Source organism: Aphelocoma coerulescens (genome assembly GCF_041296385.1).
Source record: "Aphelocoma coerulescens isolate FSJ_1873_10779 chromosome Z unlocalized genomic scaffold, UR_Acoe_1.0 ChrZ, whole genome shotgun sequence".
Taxonomy (NCBI): Eukaryota; Metazoa; Chordata; class Aves; order Passeriformes; family Corvidae; genus Aphelocoma; species Aphelocoma coerulescens.
The window spans coordinates 71,645,339-71,667,099 of NW_027184085.1; the positions used below are offsets into that span (position 1 = coordinate 71,645,339).

At 41.7% G+C, this 21,761-nt stretch overlaps 1 protein-coding gene across 1 annotated transcript in view; it reads right to left on the reverse strand.

Annotated features, from left to right (window-relative positions):
• Nucleotides 1–21,761, reverse strand: part of MSH3 (mutS homolog 3) — an 89,949-nt gene that overhangs the window by 36,489 nt on the left and 31,699 nt on the right. The window contains exons 9-13 of the mRNA XM_069001975.1: nucleotides 20,696–20,808; nucleotides 18,806–18,920; nucleotides 12,348–12,432; nucleotides 11,662–11,771; nucleotides 2,157–2,289 (exon numbers count right to left, since the gene is read on the reverse strand). Of these exons, the coding sequence (XP_068858076.1) occupies nucleotides 2,157–2,289; nucleotides 11,662–11,771; nucleotides 12,348–12,432; nucleotides 18,806–18,920; nucleotides 20,696–20,808 (556 nt within the window). The remainder of the gene's footprint in view (nucleotides 1–2,156; nucleotides 2,290–11,661; nucleotides 11,772–12,347; nucleotides 12,433–18,805; nucleotides 18,921–20,695; nucleotides 20,809–21,761) is intronic.

Below are 21,761 nucleotides of genomic sequence, written 5' to 3' on the forward strand. Positions count from 1 at the left end.
TTTCAAAAAAGTCAGTGTAAGTCAGACCAGGAAAACAGACAGGGATATCCTTTACCACAAGAGCTCTCATCAGGATGCTTTCCCTTACCGACCATTGTTTTGCCTTCATTTTTTTCTGTCTTCTCTAGAGGTTACTGGTGCACAGGGCTTTGCACAATGAAATTTCTGGAGCGGCTGACCTGACTGAAAAAAAACATTCCAAAGAATGTTTGGAATGACTGAGACACCCCAGCCATCTCTGTACACCTCAGTCTCCTTGTACAACACACCTCCTCAGATAATAACTTCACTGAAGTAAAAAGGGCCTGGAGGATGAAATGCTTGTCACATTCACCTATTTTTCCTGCTGCTGACAGTGAACTAACAAGCACATTCCTTCACTGAAGCCATCAGTGTGTTCCACTCAAGAGTCTTGACTCCCTTCATGGGAATGAAATTGCACCGAATCTCACTTTGAGCATGTGAGAGATGGACATCTGGAATTAACAGAACTGGAAAGGGTTCTGTGGTGGGAACTGAAACGGCAGCATTCACTCAGGGGGAAAAGGCCCACAAAAAAAAATCCATGAAACCCAGTTACTCCATGTTCTTTAATACCTATCTGCTTCGCTGGGACCCTTCTTCAGGCTCCATATTCACTATCTATGCTTCAGAATCAGTTTCCCAGAGTTTCCTTTTGATTCTTTATTGAAAACAGACCCTGTCTCTCAGGGACACTGCCATCTCCTTGAAGTCCTAAAGGTCTTCAGGAATTATTCAGTGCTTCAGGTCCTCTCCACAGTGCTCTGCATAACCCAGGATTTTACCAGGGGAAGCAAATTCCTCAAATGAAAAGCATGTCCTTAGAGCTTTCCTCCCTAATTTATCCTTTTTAGGGATTCTGCTGGAGCATTTCTCCTCTCCCGCAGCTTCCTTCCAACATCTGACTCACTAAACACATACCTTCATGCTACAGTGGCTGCTGTTCAGACAAACTGCATTGTCACCTCATTTCAAAAACCACACGAAAATCCAGGTCTCTGCATGGCTCCACCTAAAAGTGAGCTTAAAGCCGAGAAAGGCAAGCAATTCTACAGCAGGGAGGGACATCTGAAGAAATGAGTACATGCAGAAAATAAAACCAAGCAAACCAAACCAAACAAACCCCACAGGGCAGCAGCTGAGCAGTGCCAGGATGTTGTGAAATGCAGATACATTCCTAGAAACGGTACTATGTATGAAACCTGAAATGAGTTAAACCATTAAAAAGTGATCTACCTAATTCCTGGGCAGTTGTTTGGACAAAGAAACCCAACAATTGTTTCATGTGAATACGGTACACTTTAGAGGATGGGAAAATTGGTGCACACTCCCTCTTTCCACAACCTTCCTTCTGGTTGGACCACTGCATCCATTCACTGAAATAAGCAAGCCTTTCCAAGAGCCAAACACTGCAACACCTCAGGGCTTTAAAAAGTGTACAATAACTGGGTTTCAGATTTTCACGAACAGGAAAACTTTATGCTGTACCATCCAAAAAAATTGCAACTTTGCTTTCGTTCTATTCCTTTATCTAAAACAACCTGTCAAAACCTCTAAATAGAACAGTGAAATGAAAGAACATTAAGTACTCCACAGGTGCTGCTGGCACATTAGTCTGCTCCAACTAAGAATTGTCAGAGTCTCATTACAAGTGATTCTTGTTAAAATGTGGATGTGAGGTCCAAACTAGAGAATTTACAGACAAATCAACATTCATTTCAAAACAGAAAGCTACAGCCAAGTGGTTCCACTTGCACGTGTGATTTTAGATCAGCATATGGAATGCAAAGCTTTAAGGCAAATAACAGTTAATGGCAAATGGTTATTGCACCATACCACCTCGCTGAACCCAGCCACTAAATCATGACTGCCACAGATGTTTTCCTGTTATCACTAGCAATCCAAAGCACGTGCTTTAGAACCCTGCCCAGACATTTCTTCTATCAGCATATCGCTGATCACAAAATAAGATTTTACCACATCTGACTTTTATAAACTCACTTCCCTTTAATATGTGAGCCTCAGTCTTGCTAAGTAGAAAACATTTTTAAACAAACATGCAAAACCAAAGGAAGTACAGTAAGACAGAATGATGCTGTTTAGAAAGCAATAAATTAGTGTAATGATGGGTATACCTTCTTGTGGAAGACACTGCAGAGGCCTCTCTGTAAATCTGGCAGCTTACAAAGCAGAGTTTGAATCTGACCAAACACGCTGGATTCTGACAGCAGAATTTCAGACACAGCATCAAGCCGGGCATTTATTTCACTGTAAAAGAAGATGATCAGTAATTAAAACTTGTATTTCTCTGAGGGGAAGGCATACATCTAATGAACCTCTTCCTTTGGTTTGTTTCAGGTTGATTTTTTTTAATCCTTGACTGATGGCACATCCTCATGAGTAGGCTAGTAAAAGAGCTGAGGAATGCAGAGAATCTTGGGATTTCACTCAAAATGCAAGCCAGATCCTGGACATGAGCTCGTTCTCCCCTCTCCGTGCTCACAACAGCCCAATACACACTTCAGTGCCCAATTCTGCATGTGTCTCTGGGGGTTGTAACAGGAGTAACACTGAATCCTCAGTATTCCACCCCAACTGTACAGACAAGTGCCTGGAGGATGGGCAGAGGGAGTTTAGAGTTCACATCTGAACGCCATGTAGCATACTTTATTCCAGCAGGTTGTAAATACCCCTTACCATTTTGCCCCTCTGTGTCTGGTCCCAACCAGTGATTGGCAATTACATGGATCAGAACTGTGTTGGTTTTTTTACTGGTTTTTTGCTAAAACCCGTAACATTTATCTCTGTGTTTTGGGACTGAAGCCAAGGAAATGTCCTCCTGAAGTGAGGAAACACTTTTTTTATGAGAAGAAGCAATTCCATAGTTCTTGGCACCTTCCTTACAATCATATTCTTAAAAGCAAAGGGCTGCAAAAATGGACAACTACCACCAAGTTTTACCCCAATCTCCTCTGTATCCTTCCAGCATGTCCAGGGACTGGCTGTAGATTGCAGAGGTAACTCCATTTCTGCTCTCTGTGCAACCAAATTAGCTTCCTGCTGCTTCCCAGGGAAGTACTGAGAGTAGGGGTAAACGGGTGCATCCAAAGCCCATCCATCCATGCAGTTTGAGGAGAAATCAGTCCTTTGATGCAGACACTTCACATCCCAGACAAGTGTGTGCACATGCAGCCCAGCCCACAATCTCAGGGACCAGCAAGATGCTCAGAGCTCAGCCAGCACAGAGGGATGGGAACTAAGGATGCAATCCAAATGGAAGATTTCTGGAAGATTGCCTGTCTTGCCCCTGGCTTTTACTGCAGAACTTTCAGGCCAATTGCCAGTGTGGCTGCTCATAAATAGTGTCCATGAGGAAACCAAAGAAATTAGGCACCTCCACAGGTTGCAGACATTACAACAGTCCAGCAGTCAGAGGCCTCTGGCCCTGAAGACAGCTGAATCTAAGTCCTTGAAATTTTATTGCACCTCATGTGAAAGGGGAATATCATGCCTGGGTGTGCTCTCAGATAAACACAAACCTAACAGCTGTCATGTGCCAGAATTGTTTCAGTGTCATACTTCTTTATGCCAAAGCAGTAAAACCATTCCCTCACCTGCCACAAATGACATACCCTGACCCCCAGAGCAGCCTTGCTGTACAACACCAGGATGCCCTGCCCACCTGTGCCCTGGAGCACGGGAAGATGCACCCTCCCACTGCTGCCACGTGAACAGGGGACAGCCTCTGCTGCCTGGGCACCCTGGGAACTCACTGCTATCCCTGAACTGCACAGACTCTCTGATAGCACCAGAGCACTCACAACACTCCACTATCCAAGAATGGTTTTTTTCCCAACCCTGAGGACAACAGAAAGGTGAGACTCGGCAGGCTCTGCTTAGCAGTCCTGTTGCAGGTCACAAGAACACCTGATCCACTGCTCCAGCAATGCCAACACACACACTTCCCCCATTCCTATGGGCAGCCAGGTGACCTGGAAGCAGCAGCAGCAGCAGCACAGAGCAGCCACTGGCAGTGGTGCTGCTCGAGCACAGAACAACCCGAGCCCTGGCCCCGACCCGTCAGAGCCGCCCCACGTGCTGGAGCAGCCTGGCAGGGCAGGGAAGGACCCCCAGGAGCTGCACCCCAGGAGCAGAGATCTCAGCTCTGCCCATCAGAGAGGTGCTCCCAGTGACAGCAGGGTAACAGGGAGGAACCTGAGCAGCGGTGACAGCCATGGCAGAGCCAGAAACACCCTGAGCACACAGCCCCAAAGCCAGCAGTTACACTGATGTTCTGAAGGGTCAGTGTCGCCACCCACAAGCCCATTTTCATGGAGAATTACTTAAGCTTGCTGTACTTGAAACCCTGGAACACTTCTCCTCCACATGAGGGAGTACTGAACTGTTAAATTATAAGCATATGTACCTTAAAGAAGACAAAAACCTTTATTTTGTATTATAAAAAGCACTGTAAGCAGCAAAACTCTTGTTCCAGAACACTTTAACTTAATTTAAATGGCACTATTACTATATAGCCAACTAGCAACTGGCAGCAATATGTTAAATAGACACAGATACTCGAGAAACCCCTCCCTCCAAAGCCTAATCTGCTGAGAATTTAATCATCCTCACATATGGCTGTGTTACTGGAGCTCCAGTAATCTAAAACTAAGCATCCACAGAGTTTTTCTGCTTTAATCCCACAAAGAAGAAAGGGTCAGGAAAATGGCATTCAGTACCAAATTACCCATTTTTTTCCACCTGTAGAGAAAACCCATTGGGATTCCTATTTCAAAAGTCAGAAAGTACAGCAAAGGATTGTGTCCTTTGCTGCCCATGAGGAAGGAAGGACTGGGACAAGATATCATAAAAACAGATGATGAATTTTAAAGTATGCTTTTACACTTTAAATATATAGATTGAAATGAACATACATTTTATTGAGTGTCAATATATAAATATATATATATTACACTGATCAGTTGCTAAGCCATCTCTAAAGAAATTTGTTGTGCACTGTACAGTTACCCAGCATATATGATATACAGTTTGGGGTTGCCAAACTCTGTGTGGTCTGGAAAAGAATTCCACCACCAGAAAACCTGAATCTAACATTATGCAAAGAAGCTCAACAGCCAGCTAAACTGGATGCTACTTCATGCTGCATTTAGGTGCAATATTAGCCTGTTCTTTCTCATCTGTATAAACCGTGTCAGCAATCTGAGCTTTATCCAATTTTCCAAGCAATCTTCTGTGGAATAATGTAACATAATTCAGTTGACTAAAAGCAATACTCTTACTTCTGCCATACCCCCCTCTAAGAATAGCATCATTAATACAATACTAAAATCACTTTGCAGTGTATTTAAACATAACAAAATCTAACTGCAGAATTGTTACTGGAGTCATTTAGAAGAACTACTTGAAGTGAAATAATGAGATACTCCCCTGCATTATTCTGCTGCCAAACAGTGAACAATACAGAAAATTAGAAAATACGAAGAACATGTTTGAATCCTGAACTGAAAATTATTTTGACAAAGCAGAAGGCTGCAGACACGAAAGCACTGCACTGAATTAACATCTGAGCAGTCTGAACAGGGTTGCTGGAGTGGTAACAGAGGTCTGCTGGTCTCTCCTGCAGCAAAGCAAACCTAACATTCTGAGATGTGATAATGTATCATTACATTTAAAGCAGAGTGAAATTGATAATGTAACTGCGATATAATAGCCACAGGACATTTTCATTCATGTAAGGCATTCTTTAAATCCAAGGTAAATAAATATGAATTTATCAGAAATCTCTTAACTTATGCTAAATGCATACAGTATGAATTCATTCATCATGCTAAGGACATAAGTACAGTGTATACAATTAAAATTAATTTTATTAATTATTAAATCCATTCTAAGAGAACAGAGATATGCAGAACTGTCAGTTACAGGAATTCAACCCCTTAAAAAACATAATGAAGGGTATGAAACAACACACATTGCCTGCCATGGACTATGGTATCTAAATCAAAGCCTAGCAGCCTCCCAACTGCAGCACTGTAAAGAATGAAATGTATAATTTATATTATTCACTTATATATTATGGGGTTTTTCTGACCTCCCCTCAGACCTCCGTTCACGAATGAAGACTTTGGACGAGCTGATTAAGTTACAGACCATGTTAAATGGTACAGAGTGTCCCCTGCTTTAGACCACTCCCTCATGACAGGCAATTAATGCCATCAAAACCCACAGCCCTGGCAGAATATCACTATGCAGTCCATAAACACAGGACGTCCTTTCAAAGAACAGAAGATAAAGCCCTGGCTTACTGCAGAAGCCTGGGAGGTCAGGGCGATGAAGACCCCAACGCCGACGGGCAACAGCTGCAGAGGCAGCCAAGGCTGCTGGCAATGGCAGCCAAGGACTGTTGTGGCTGGAGCAGGGACCCTGTGGAGGCAGGGATGCACTTTTCCGGGACAAACATCCGTGCTGTGCCTGCTGGAGATCAACAGGAATGAGGTCAGGAAGCAGGAGGGTCAGGACCACCCACACTCCGGAGCCTCCGACCCTTTTCCAGACAGGTCTGGAACAGACTGCCTCTCATAACCTCTCTGCACAGAAACCCAGGAGCTTATCTCCAGGGCAGGAGATCTTGTCTGTGAACAGGTCCTTGCAGGAGTGGGGCCCCAGGTGTGCACACCCAGGGCCAGACACCCCGCCAGCAGCATCGGCGTGGGGGCCAGGAACGATGACGCCTCTCTCCCTTTCCTCCTCTCTCCCCTCTCTAATCCACCTCCCCCCTCTCTCCCCTGTCACTCTGTCCCTCTGGTCAAACCCCACTGCTGGTGCTTATCCTGCTCAGGACTCACAGATCAATTTCCCTGCCAGGTGTGTCATCTGCTAACAAAACCCCGGGGCCTTCTGTGGGCCCTCCAACTTCTGCCCTTCCTCTCAGCCATGAGCCCCGGCCAGTCTTGGGTGCTCCCTTCCCCTAAAGGCTGGGATGCCACCCTTACCTCTGGCTTTTTACTTATGGGCTGGCTGAGCTAGAAACTGGCTAATTTATGGGATGAACCCTGATCTGTAAAATTTTGGTGTGACTGTTGGAATTTTATCCATTAGCACCAACAAAAAAGTACAAACAAGGGTAATTCTATCATAATTAGTGCAGTGAAATTTAAGTGAAACCTAAAAAAATTAAGCATCCTTCTGGATCTGTTCACTTGTTTTTCAAGTAATTTACTCTCAAAACTGATGTCTCATGGCTCTCCAGAGAGGTCCAACGTGAACATGCAGCCAGGAGAGGACAATCTCCCTCAATGGATCTCAAATACTTAACAGCAGTATACAAGTACCCTAAACTTTATCTTCACATCTGTTAAAAGAACGTCCAAAATATGCAAATGGTAATCAAACACTTTGTTTATGTTCATACACAATGTATTTCAGCCATTTGTGCCTAAAAAGGGAACAATTAGCTACTTTAGCCAACATGAATGAATGCCTGATTGCTCCATTTATAAGGAATTAGACACAGCATTCAAAGGGACCAAAACACAGCTAGCAAAAATGAATCAATACATGTGATGATGCTGCAATCTTTTTCTTTCCTACAACAATTTTGAGATCTCAGGCATATGCTGTAACCTGCATTTGTGCATTTTATACTGACACTGATTCTATAAAGTTGTTATTCTTAGGAGGAAAATTTAGCCCTGCTGTAGGATCAGAGGATTTTATTCATAAATTACTGCTGCGGGAAAAAAAAAATTCTAATCCTGCACTGGATGATGATGGTATCAACTGACAACCAATTTAAGTCCAAATTAAGATGGGTTTCTTCAAGGACATTTAGATAGTTTGTTTTATTGCCCTGATATTTTAATTATGAGAACAAGGACAAAGTCAAACTTGAAAGAATTTCCTTTAGGATTATACTTTGTGTATAGAAGTGTAACTAAAACGGCACTCAATACATTCAAAGTGAGAAAATTTAGAACAAAACATTATTTTATATTACAAAAGACATGTCATTGCCAATCTCACTATAAAGGGACCCTCTTCTTCCCAGTTCTACAGTATATATCCTCCAAGTAATGCATGTTGCATTAGTAATGCCAATTTACACTCTTCCTCTTCTTCAGGAGTAGATAAGGAACTGTCTGTAGTCCTGAATTGTGCAGTTCTGAATTTGCTATACTTACAGTCATTCTGAGCTCCTGAGGACAAAGCATATTCAGACTAATAGTAATTATCAATACTATCCTACCAGGCTTCAATATTATAAAAGCATCATCTCATCTAGAACTGGAACAAAAGGAGGGGACAAGGTATGCTGGAATCCCAGGGCAAAAATGGAAATCCAGTTTTTGAGAGGTAATTAAAATTTTGGTTCCTCTAAAGCACAAAGCAAAGGTTGACATGTTTTTGGCAACTGTCTAAACAGATACAATTTTTCTCCTTTCTTGAGATTTAAACATCAGCTTTAACTAGAAAAAGATCAGGCGAATATAAATTTGCTACAGATAAATGCAGGCACATCATATGTAACACTAAAATTCTAAGAGAGACAGAAGAATATTAAAGTAAAACAGTCCAGGCACTCGTGGGTCACTCAGTCTGTTTAAACTACTTCAAACATCAAAACCCTCAAAAACCTGTACAGAACACCCCAAGGGGAGAGATTACTCTTCAAACTAATATGTGCACAATCACACACCCCCAGTATTTTACCACTCCCAGTTTATCTCACACACATCCCTCAGCTTTTAACATTTTGCATTAGAAACTCTTTTAACCCAAAGAAGGCACTTTTGCAACAGAGGCAAGCAGCAGTCAGGTTCTCTCCCAGTTCCACAGCAAGGTCTCTCCCTCCCCCTGGCTATGGCACCAGAAATCACATATCCTGTCCACCCACTGATGGTTAAAAGACATTCCACCTCTCCAGCAACAGAGCAGGAGAGTGGGGGAATCACCTTCCTGATGCAGTGCTGTCTGTACTTGCAGGCCACAGAGTTCACACAGGCCTGTGTGAACCTTGTCCTTCTCCTCCTCATGCAGCTATTGAAAAAGCAATGACTTTCACATCAGCCTCAAGGGTTCTGAGATCTATTTCGCATTAGGAAAGAAAATATTTGTAACTGTTGCACACAGACAAAGACACAAAGATCACACTGTGCTACAACACTGGACCCTGAGAGCTGTCCTGAGCCCTGTGGCTGCTCTGCTGTTCTCCTGCTGGAACCCCATTGCCCGACAGGACGGCAGGTTTCACTCACTCAGAAATGTTCCAGGACATCTATTTCATTTTCTTCCACTCTGCTTACAGACATCAGGTGAGAAAGGCACTCGATGGAACTTGAATTTCAGAGGTAAGATAGCACTTCTATAATCCACGTAAAATATGTAACTTCTGCAGGAAAACAACTGTCCTCATTACTCCTAAAAACCTCAGTTGTTGGTGACTGATACACTCTTATCTCATTACCTTCGTGTAGCCAGGTGAGTAAGTGAGGACATTACACCCCTATTGGTTAAGCTTTTTTTTGCCATTTCTTTTTTTCCCAAATGTACAAATCTTGTCTCTACATGTATTGCATCACTGATGATTTAAAGAATATCTTCAAGTTTGCCCAAATGAATCTGTACACATTCCATCTTTATTCAATCTAATGTATGGTTCCTTCACAGGAAATTTAGTCATCATCCCAAGTGATTTTCAACTCCAAGGCATAAAGCAGTAATTACACCCTCTCACTTCTTGATACACCTACTCACTCACTGGGAAAGATGCAGTACAGAAGCCTTACTTCCTCTGAGAATGTCACTCCAGGAGGCACAGGTAAATTACAATTACGGAATGTTCTCTGAGTGCATTTGTGTGCATTACTGGGAACAATATTGCCAGATGCCTGATGCACTAACTATCCGAAATTACAACTTGAGAGTACAAAAGGGAGAAGTACACAGAGCAAAATAGCTTTTTCAGCTTCAAGTAGTACTGAGGAGCACCATCATCTCCAGCCACAGAAGCCTGAAAATGCCAAGCATCACTCTCTAGAAGTGGGAAGGAGCAGAGGAGTAAGAGAAGGAAACAGAACTACGAGCCGGTAAAGACAGTTCTGCACTTAGAGAAGGGAGAATTTAAACTAAACATATTGGTTAACAAAGAGGGCCTGAAGTCCCCAGGGAAGCAGTTTGCAGTCTGCTCCATCTCCCTGTGGAGCGGTGCTTGAGCTGCTGACCTACAGGCGTGGTCACTCGGGAGCAGCGCGGCCGGAGAGGTCTGGGAGAAGCCCGAGCTGCGTCCTGCCCGGGGCCATCCTCAGTGCTCTGGCTCCCTCCGCTGACAACTGCACACACAAACCCAGCAGGTTGCCACGGCAGGAAGAGAAATAAACTGATTTATTTCCATGTATTCCTGCAAAGTGGCGGCGGAATTCTACCTAAATGCTTTTCAGGTGAATGCAATGCTCTGATTGACCTCCATGCTGTTTAGGATGGTCACATCAAAAGCCTTTGCCAGTGGGTCAGATACATGAAAGCTATCATCAGAAGAATCAAAAAACAAGACGCCCACTGAAAGTAACTTACTACAGAAAGGCTAATAAGAAAATTAAGTAGTGATGCCTCAGAAGTACAATGCTTTAACATATTAGATTTGGTCAAGGAAAAATAGATGCTTCTGAAGAAACATTTGTAAATTACCAGCAACAGCAAGATGCTAAAACACTGGTATACCTCACCATTTAAACCTGTCAAAAAGCAATAAACATTTAAACTGCTTAATATATTTTTTCAGAAGTAAAACAGAAGGGAACGATACTGTGGATAACCAAGTCAAAAGACTTGCTGTATGCTACAACTGAAGGGAAAAAAGTGACAACTTCAATGAACTCCACATTAACAATCCTCAGGAAACACACACCCAAATGAATGGATCCAAAAACTCAACACGTAGGCAAATGCAGCCCATGGACTCAATACTGCTATTTACCTCACATTCAAGCACAACACTCAAATCGGGTCAGCAAAGAGAAATCAGAAAAGATGGAGTCCATTTCAAAACCGAGACAAGTGAAAACCAGCATAGCACTGCTACAAAATACATCACTTCTAAAGCACTGATAATCAAGCACAGGTCAAAATACAGGAGTGGCCAAATCATCATCACATTTCAGGATTAATGAAAAGGAACTCTCTCCTGGTGCAATACATGTATGCAGGGATAACAAAAACATCCACGGCTGCTTTAGAAAAAATTAAACACATTAGGAATGTAAATGCTTGTGAAGCAAGGAAGACATCCAACACTAATGGGCAAGTTTAGGAATAAAAGAACCTGCAGTCCCAGATGATCCTCATTAACTGTTTAAAAAAGGATACAGAATTAGAATGGTGCCCAATCTGACTTCTGCAAAGCAATTTCTAACTTGGTCCAAACCCACTACTAATTATCTGTGCCAAGAAAGAGTGGTTTAACTCCTTCAAACCTAAATATAACACCCATAACTTCTACTGTGTCACTTCCTGTGCAAACTCTGCTGTGGATCTCAGGTCTTCTGGACAAACAAAATTCATTGGGCATACTCATTATCACAACTATAAAACACAGATTTAGCCCAGGATAAGGAACCATCTCACCTGGATTTCAGAAGGGGCTGGGTTACCCACTTCTTCAGTCTTCGACGTCCAAAGGAAGTTTTAGTATGATCCAAGACCCAGAGTAGGCTTCCTTTAGTTTTCATGTCAGTCTAAAATAATGAAAATAGCTTAATTATTTTTAACTGAGCAGTCGGTTTTGCAGTGAAGGATCTTCACGTTATTCAAAACATTGTGTTTAGGCTTTACGATATGGCAACTGTACATTCATTATCAACCTCATTCATCAACAATGCCTTAAATCAGGTACGTCCAGGAGGCATAAGATATTTAAGTATGTTTTTCCTTTAGCTAAACAATGGTTTTTAGAAATTGACCAGAATGAATTAACCAGTTAAAGTAAGTCTGTGCATAAAGCTCTGAGCAGGAGCACTAAAACAAACCCTACTGCAGACATCACTCAACTGCAGTTGCTGAAGAAATTAAATTTTAGGAAAGTTCTTTGTTAGTCAAAGTGCAGCAATGTTCCTAACTCACAGTAAAAGCCAGACCAGATTAACTACTTTTATGCTTCTCAAAATGTTATCTTCCTTCACTCTGATCCCATTTAAAATAATTTAAGACTTATGGGCCAGATTTGCAAATTTGATGAGCTTCACTGGGAAAAATATGTCCAACAGCTGTGAAAATCTCAGCATTTAATAAAAAAGCATTACATTTGTCCTTACCTGATTCTGTAAAATTTCAAGATTTTTCATTGTTGTCCCATTAATTGTCATGTATTCAGTTTCACTAGACAACCGTTTGAAATTGCTGGGGAGAGGAATTTCAGATGTTATATCTTAAGTTTGGGCACAGGCAGAACACTGAAACACTGTCAGGTTTCTCACATTAGAGAATTCAACAGTTATGCAAACAAATTTTTTAAAGTCAAGTAGGAAATTAAAATCTGTTCAAATAAATAAAGGAACTGAACACTAATAACTTCTTTTAACTTTCTGCTTGGGAAAATAAAATTTCAGACTCACTCCCCCATTTCCTACAATGATTCTGACAAAGCTCAGAACAAAATCCAGCCCTCCTGTTACCTAACCCTTTTCCACTAAATGGTTACTTTATTCAGTTTTCAATTTAGCAAGGATAGGACTAACAATTAATACTTTAAGAGTGGAACAGACTTTTAACACAACTCATCCTCAAAACATCATATTAAAATACATATTCATATTTTTTATCACTACTGAAAATTTAAACAGGCTGCAAGTGCAACTATGTAGGAAAACAGAAATAGGGGAGATTGAAACTATTTGATTTCGTTTTAATATGTATAACCATGACCAAAATTACTTGACTTTTGATACTCCTTCACAGAACTGGATGAGACCAACCCAAAGGTTGTGTTGCTTTATTTAATAAAATAATGGTATTAGGTGTGCAATCACATTAGATATAAAAATCATTTCAGCCTCAGACACACACGTAGTAGTCAGGACCACGAAGTGCAATACCCTCACTAAATGCTTCTGACAAATCAAGTCATGATTGTCTGGGTTAATCATCCTGCTGACTGCCCTTTGCACAGAATCTAGGACACTCTTTGCTGGCTTAGACTAAGCAGAACCATTTGCTGGGCAATATTTAAAACTGTTTTCTTGACTTTCCACAAATTTTTTTTCAGTGCATTGAATTTTAAACCCTCTGGAAAAGTACTTGAATTCTCAACCTTTTCTGTTAGGCACACACAGCTGCATTGCTGCTACACTAAAAACAAGAACAGCACCAAAACTTTCAGAAACATGAAATATTCAAAGACTAATCTTATATATTTATGTTGTATGCAGGTGCTTGGGCCTGCTACCAATTTTTTTCCTAAATAATGGGTCAAATTAGAAGTATTTTCCACAGAATTGTAAAAAAAGCAGATTCTACTGAGGGCCCTCAAGAAGTTTAATGACAGCTTGGAAGTACAGCTGACTCAGAACCGTACCCATAGTCATAATTATTCTGCTTTGTATGCTATTTCAGAAACCAACAAAGTTGACCAGCAAAAGAAAACACTGGAAGCAAAACCAGCAACACTTTCCAAATTACACAATATTGTAAGCAACAAAACAATACTTCCTTTATTATCTTCAGTCACAACTGCTGATGCTGGCAAAAATTAATTAGGAATGACTTCTGCTTGGCTCCCACTCCCTGCATAAAACAACAAGTCCCATCTGGTGTTCCAAAAGCACCTTTCTACACCCAGGACTGACTGCAGTTTCCCTGTTGCCACTGCTCAAGCCTCTGGTCTCTTAAACCCAGCTGGGTGTTCCTTCCACCTCCTCTCAAAAGCCAAAGGGTGCTCCTGGGTCGTCCTGTCACATCAGAATTTCAGGATTGTGGATTTTACTGGCTCTGGTGCTCCCCCACCTCTCCTGGCTTTAGAGCACCTAGCACAGGACACACCCTGTTCACAGCAGGGCTGCCCAGGAGTGTCACTCTGTTCCACCACACAGTGGATTTACTCTTCTTTCACAGTGTATTTACTCTTCTTTGACAGTGTATTTACTGTTCTCTCACAGTATATTTACAGTTCTTTCAGATCAGATAAGCTGAAGTTGTTTTCATAGCATAAATTATGTGTGTCTTACATTACCCAGGTGTTTTCTTTATCGGAGTTATTCACCCTGCTATTAATCTTGGTAATTGAGAGTTTAGAGTATATGAGTAACAGTCAAGATCAACTGCAGGATATGCCCAACCAACAATTCCACATGCCACAGAACATGTTTTGCTTCCACCCACTCATCTTCCTGCAGCCTGTAATCAGAATTTGATAAAAATGTGAAAAAAACCCATGCTCTTTATAAGGTATTTAGAGACCAAATGGCAGAAGAAGGTTGTACCTAGCTATTAAGTCAGGGCTGGTTTTGAAGCAAAGGCCTCAGCATGATCCTTGTGTGAAATGCTAATGTGGTGCTATCAGCCCTCTCCTGCACTGCTGAAAGTGACCTTTCAGAAATCATTCTGACAGGATCACAAGGCCACAACTCCTCCTGTAGGTGACACTGTGACCCCAGTTTCAAAGAACTGACGTGCAACAGTCTCAAGTACTCAAACAGCACAAAACCCAAGTAATGGAAACAGCTGGCAAGTCCCTAACAGAGGAGTGTGGCAAGGCAGGGTCACGTCAGCTCTGGGCTCAGAGAAAGGGAAAGAGTAAACAAACTCAAGCTTCTAGGAAGCTTTAGGAATCTTATAGGGACTACTCATGAGAATGAGGTTCCTACTCATAAAATTACTTTTTCGGAGTAGGACCACACGATGATGAGTATGAAAAGGTTACTGCTCCGCCTCAGGACAGCAAAGTACATCCTCAGACTTCAATCATTATGTGTTACTGGAGAAACTGGATCATCTTTGTCGTTTTTTCAGTACTTAAGGGGGTTTATAAAAAAGAGTGAGAGCAACTTTCTACACAGGCGGTTACGACAAGAGGGAACAGCTTTAAACTAAGACAGGAGAGATTTCGTTTTATGAAGGAATTGTTCCCTGGCAGGGTGGGCAGGCCCTGGCACAGGGTGCCCAGAGCAGCTGGGGCTGCCCCTGGATCCCTGGCAGTGCCCAAGGCCAGGCTGGACATTGGGGCTGGGAGCAGCCTGGGACAGTGGGAGGTGTCCCTGCCAGGGCAGGGGTGGTGCTGGATGGGCTTTAAAGTCCCTTCTGCTCCAAACCAGTCTGTGATTCTGGTATTTTGCCACTCAAGAAGCTTGCAGTGAATGGTGGTTTTAATGCTGTATTCATTATTTTCTCCACAGGCGATAATAAATATCATTTCATACTCAGTATTTCAGCCTAAGTGAATGCACGTTATTTAGATAGGGAATTTTCAACTACTTTCCTTTTCCAAATCTCTAACACTTCTGAGTGAAGCTGCAAGGCACCCTGAAAGCAACAGAATTTCTTTGCTCAATTACCTTTTACAGACCTCTAGAGATGCAGTCTTTGAGATCCCTAGGGCTGAATAAACCACAGAATGAACTTACACAGACAAGAAATGCAGGAATCCCTAAAAGCTTTAAAAAGTAAAAACAAGTCCTTCCATTTTTCAGAAGCATTAGTTTTCTTTATGTTTTCTTTAGGTTTCATAACAAAGACATTTACCACAATCTGTGTAGCAAAGGATGTCATGCCCAGACTTTGTTTTGTATCTAATTAACCGGGTTTAAAGTCATTAGTGAGTATTTCCACAGGGCTAGAACTTCTGACCTGAATCCCTTTTTGTTTTGTGTATTACTTCCTGCATTTCTTTAAGTTCACCTATCTACAAACTCTCTTCCATATCCAACATGCTGGAAAACACAGAGGTAAAACTGAAATACACCAAGACACACTTCCTCAGCAACTGCTATGCAAATAATGATTTTTCAAACAAAACTAGGTACTCGAATCTGCTTGAAAACCTCTCCTAGATGTGTACCAACTTCTTGACAAAAGCCTTTAATAAAGGTCTCTCCGTATGTAAAGGTATTAGAACACATTGATTCACAAAAACTTGTGCCATTCATTATTAAATCAGTTTTTACTTGCTGCTGGAACTCTAAAGCAGCCTAGCCATACCTTGGAGTCCTGCAGTGGTAGAAATCTTTATTTCTGTCCAATATTTTGATGTTTTTAGGATCTTAAAAGTAGATTTAAAAGCTTCATCTACATATTAGAGCAAAACCTGCTTCCCCCCACCAATGAGGATTCCTTGATTTATATGATATTTCATTACTCTTCCTACTAAACTGAAATGGAATTTTTTTCCAGTTGGGAGAAGAGTGTTTGTCCAAAGAAAGTACAGAGGTGCAATGAATTTTTCTGTCATTCTTCCTATCAAACAGGTCTTCTTCATCCAGCCCTGTGACACATTAACAGACTGAAAACTACCTCACAGCTCCATCCTCATGCTCTCTGACTCCTCTGTACATGGTCACTGACCTGAATTCTTCTAGGAATTTTAAGTTACTTGATACTGCAGTGGAAGTTCTTTCTCTTCTATTTCCTAATTCAGGAGATTCATGAGCCTGACATAATTTGCTTAAAAGTCTTTCAGTTTTCAGTATTTAGATAGCATTTCACTGGCATTAGGAAAAATACTGAAGTTGAGTTTGCCTCAATATTTGGATCACTTTGTTGATCCCCATGACACACTACAAACAGCAAGTGGAACTCAATACTGGGTAGACAGAGCATAAAGGCTTTAGAAATAAACACAGCAGGATCCAAGCTCCCGACCACAAGTTATCTCAAAAAAAGTTATTTTATTTCTTCACAGAACGTCACCAAAATATTAAATATTTCTTTGCCTTTTCACTCAGATACTCACACATTACCCAGAAATCCATTAGAGCAACCTTCAGCAGGCAAATGTCGATGCTAAGATTTAGTTTTCCTTCCCAGTCTATAATGTACTTGATTTTAGGATGCAGCTGTTACAAATGTGACTGACTGCTGCTACATAAGCCTCCACATAATTACATTTGTCCTCTGCTACTGAATTACGTCTACATAAAAGATGGATTTCACATTTTCTCCAGCTGAAAGAACATTCACCTCCCGTGTGATTGCACACAGGGCATTGTGACAGCAGTGACCCACGAGCTGACCACAAAATGGCATTTTCTTGGAACTCATTTTCTTCCTCAGAAACTCTACAAGATTTCTGCACCTATGCCAGCATATTAAGAAAAAAAAAAATAACAAAAAAAGGCAAAGAGGATAATCAGGCACACCGCAGGGCTGGAACACACAGATCAGCACACCCCTTGAGGGATCAGCAGGGGAGATACCACAGGAATTCTCTCCTCATTAGGTCTGTACGCACATCAAACTTTTTGTTAACATTTAAATACCGCTTGGAAAGAAGAGCAACCTAAGGGAAAAAATCCATCCCAAAATACAGAACACATGTATAATTCCCAAATGTTTTAGTGGACACCTGAAAAAGTGTTTAAAAAGTGTTTAAAGCTGGCACCAGCAGTGGATTTTTTAAATGCAGCTGGTAATCTAAACTGGCAATGTAGGGAGCCCTTCAAAATTAGGCTTCAAACTCTCAGAATCTCATACCACATGTGAATGGTCTACAAATGACATGACATATTTCTAAGTTTCCAGTCTGCAGCCAGGATTATTAAATCCTGCCTACTTATGGGACAGAGGAATACTGAGAAAACTGGGAGAATATTTCACAGAGGATCCACCACAGATCAAGCTGTTTTATTTAATAGGCCTCAATGATACCTTCAAAGCTAAGCCAGGTAGGACAGCATGTTTTATACTCGTGCAGAACAGGATAAGAGAAGCTTTAGCAGCGACACCTTTCCATTTTCATTTGATTCCACCTGCATAATCCTGTCACAAATCTTGAGTACTCATCTGAGCATATCTAATAAACACAAGTGTTGGGATTACTTAAGAGGTGACAAGATTATATCCACGTCTGTGTGGTTTTGCAGTAACTTTGCACAAATGGTGGTGGTCTAGCAACAGTTTTGGTCGTGATCCTTCTCCCCACTCCTACCTACCACTGAGTCCAGCCAAGGGATTTTCCAGAAAGCCAGGATTCATTAAACGCCTGTTTTCTTTAAAACTGATAACTAGATTCAACATCTCGAGCAGATCTGCTGAGTACTGCCTGAGCATTACAACATGCTGGTTTATACCTGCCTCCAGAGCTTTAGAAAGGAAACATTATTTACACGCTGCTGGCAAACTGCAACGACATCTGCAAAGCTAAGTGGCAACAGCAATTTATTTTTTTTTTAAAGCTGCCCAAAAAAGCCCTACATTTTGGTTACACAGTAAAACTGAGGTTGAGATGTGACAGCTGATACAAACATGCTCTGAAGTTTTCTCCCTGCTATCTACCAGTTTTTGCACCTTGTTTGTTCTCAGTAACACTTGGCAGCAGTACATGCTCATTCACATCACTAACAGTAATGTCTACACAAACATACTTCATAAAGATTTTCATGAAACACCACTCAAAAAAAACACTTGATTCTTTCAGTTCTGATTAGGAAATCACATGTAAGGTGTAATTTTTACAAAGACTATGTTTATCACTAGCAGGTGTTTCATTACAATCAGGGACACTGTCTGCTAAAACTTGCAAGAAGTGGTGCTTTTAATGGGAAGTTTATATAAGGCAACTTACCTTGGATTGTAAAGCATCTTTTCCAAATTAAATTCTTTGAGATATGCAATCACTGCTGCCAGAGAGCAAATAACAGGCTTATCCAAGCTTAGAATTACAGATAGTTTTTGAGGACCTAAAAAAAAAATTATTCTTGTTAAATTCTTACTTTCTGGTTAACTCATTGTCTGCTACTAACATATTGTAGAAAAAGCATTATCTGCTTTTCAATTTATTCTGATAGAAATCTGTGATGTATGTACAGTGCTTTATGAGATCTGTAAATCAACACAGAGCACGACTCCAAAATAACACTTATGGTTCCAAATAATGCAGAACATTGCCACAGTGTAAACACATTATGAAACAGAAAACATTTGACTCCATGGGTTTTTCTTCATAAAAAATGACTAACTGTTGGCATAACAAACTTCTAAATATACAAACTAAGAATGGAATTCTGACATCTCCATTTCTGTGCACAGTGCTCTACTACAGTGCCTCTTCCAGCTGCAACAACAACAGAACTCACTCCACAATACCACAACATAAACTGGCATTTTTAAAAACCCACGCAGTTCAGGTTTTTTTGGGGATATTCTCCTGTTCTCAGAGAACACATACAAGAACTTTAGAACTTAGTAACAAGAATGTTACTCCTATCTTCAAAGGGACAAGAGGGAGGACCCAGGAAACGCCCAGCCAGGCACCTCCATCCCTGGAAAGGTGAAGGGAGAGGTGGCTCTAGAGGTCATCACCAAGCATGCAGAAGGAAAGATCACCAGGAGTGGCCAGCAGGGATTCACCAAGGGGACACTGTGCTTGAGAGAGCTGGGCAGAGAGAAACCCAGTGAGGTTCAACGAGGGCAAGTACAGGTCCTGCACCAGGGGAGGAATAACCCCAAGTACCAGAACAGATTGGGAATGACCTACAAGAGACCAGCTCTGTGGAGAAGGACATGGGGGTACTGGTGAATGACAAGTTCACTGTGAGCTGACAGAGTGTCCCTAGGGGCCAAGAGGGCCAGTGGGATCCTGGAGTGCATCAGGAAGAGTACAGCCAACAGGTCAGGGAGGGGATCCTGCCCCTCTGGCCTGGCCAGGTGAGGCTACATCTGGAATGCTGTGTTCAGTTCTGGGCTCCATACTTCCAGAAAGACAATGAGTTGCTGTAGAGGATCCAGCAGAGGACATAAAGATGATAAGAGGCTGGAGCATCTCTTATGAGGAGAGACTGGGAGCTGAGCCTGTTTAGTCTAAAGAAGAGAAGACTTAGAGGGGATCTCGTCAATCCATATAAATACCTCAAAGGGTTGTCAAAGGATGGTGCCAGACTCTCTTCAATGATGTCCTGTGACAGGATGAGAAGCAACGGCCATAAAATAAACCACACCAAGTTGCACCCCAGCAGGAGGAAGAACTTCTGTCCAAGGAGGGGCAGAGCCCTGAAACAGCTGCCCAGGGAGGGCCTGGAGTGTCCCTCTCTGGAGACATCCCAAACCCCCCAGACAAAGGTTCCAGGGGACCCTGGCTGGGGTTGGGGGCTTGGGCTGGATGATCTCCAGAGAACTATTTCAGCCCTAGATATCCTGGGATTCTGTGAACTTGAAGAAACATTTCAGATGCTGAGTAATCCCCCTCAGCTGCTATATATCTTCAAATTTAAATCTGTCTAAACACACACCTTCAAGTTACGAAAAAAAGTAATGGTTGGCCTGTATTCATTTCTATTTAAATAATGTTCATTTTCCTCCAAGCTCAAAATAAAATCCCACTGTGCAAAAATTAAGCAGAGGTGGCCAAAAGCCTGCACGGATGTAAAGGCTAATAGGATGCATGATTCAAAGATATTTGGAATAAAAGACCTGTAATGTCAGGCACTTCTTTTGCATAAAAATCTGAATTACATACCTGTAGTACCAGGCACTTCTTTTGCATAGAAGTCAGTAACCCTCTGGAAAGCATGACTGTACTCAAAATTGAGGTTTTCCATCCTTTCTATCCTAATTCTGTCATCCTGTAGCCTGCAAAGAAAAAATATTTGACATTCAGTTTTTTACGCTCCCTCCATGAAGAACACTGAAAGAGGTTACAAAGGTGCACTTTCCTTTGTCTTTGCTTTGTTAAGAGTTGAACAGGTAAAGAATGAAGAGATGAGCTATTAAAGTGGGTTGAGAACATTTCCAAGTGAGGTGTGGTTTCTTAAGTGTTTCTTCCAACCTCTGTAAAAGTGCAAATAAAGCAAACCCAAACAGCAGCAAGCCCACCCAAAAGAGACTGCAAGACGTGGTCTAGCACACCTGCAAGGTAGATGCAAGCATGTCTTCACCAATCCTAACAAGTATTTGCCTTATCTCTTCTTAAAGGCTTCTGATGATCAAACACTCAAGCTATTCTCCTATGCTGTTACCATATTTAATTATCCTTTGTCTTGGAAGACTTTGTTCCATGCTGTAGAACTGAAGGGCTGGATTTCTTTTAGGTTTTGTGCAGTCAAGCCAGCCAAGGATGTTATTACTGATAACTCACTCCTGCCAGCGTATCAGCAGTTCCTCCCAGTTTAACAGCAGCAGCAAACATAGCAAACTGTACAAGATGCAGCATTTCTACACTGGCTGCTTTTCCTAACGGGTTGCTGAAATTAAAATTGGATGCTGCTTTACCATTTCAATTTGCACAGCTGTTAATAAGCATTAAACAGATATGCTGGTTAAAAAAGCACAACAAAAGAACACAGGGTGCCTCTGCCACCCTGGAGCACAGTTACACAGCCACAGTGTGAACCAGGGGCAAGGAGAAAGCTCCAGGAAAAAGACACAAACACAAAACCTACTCAGCCTCAGTGTTTTCACTCTCAAACCCCCACAGGATGTGGAATTAACCAAGTGCTTTGAGAAGCCTGGAATTACACCAGTGAGAGGGGCTGTGTAGCTATTACAGCATGGAGGTTAATCAATACCCTTTTTGCAGGGCTTTT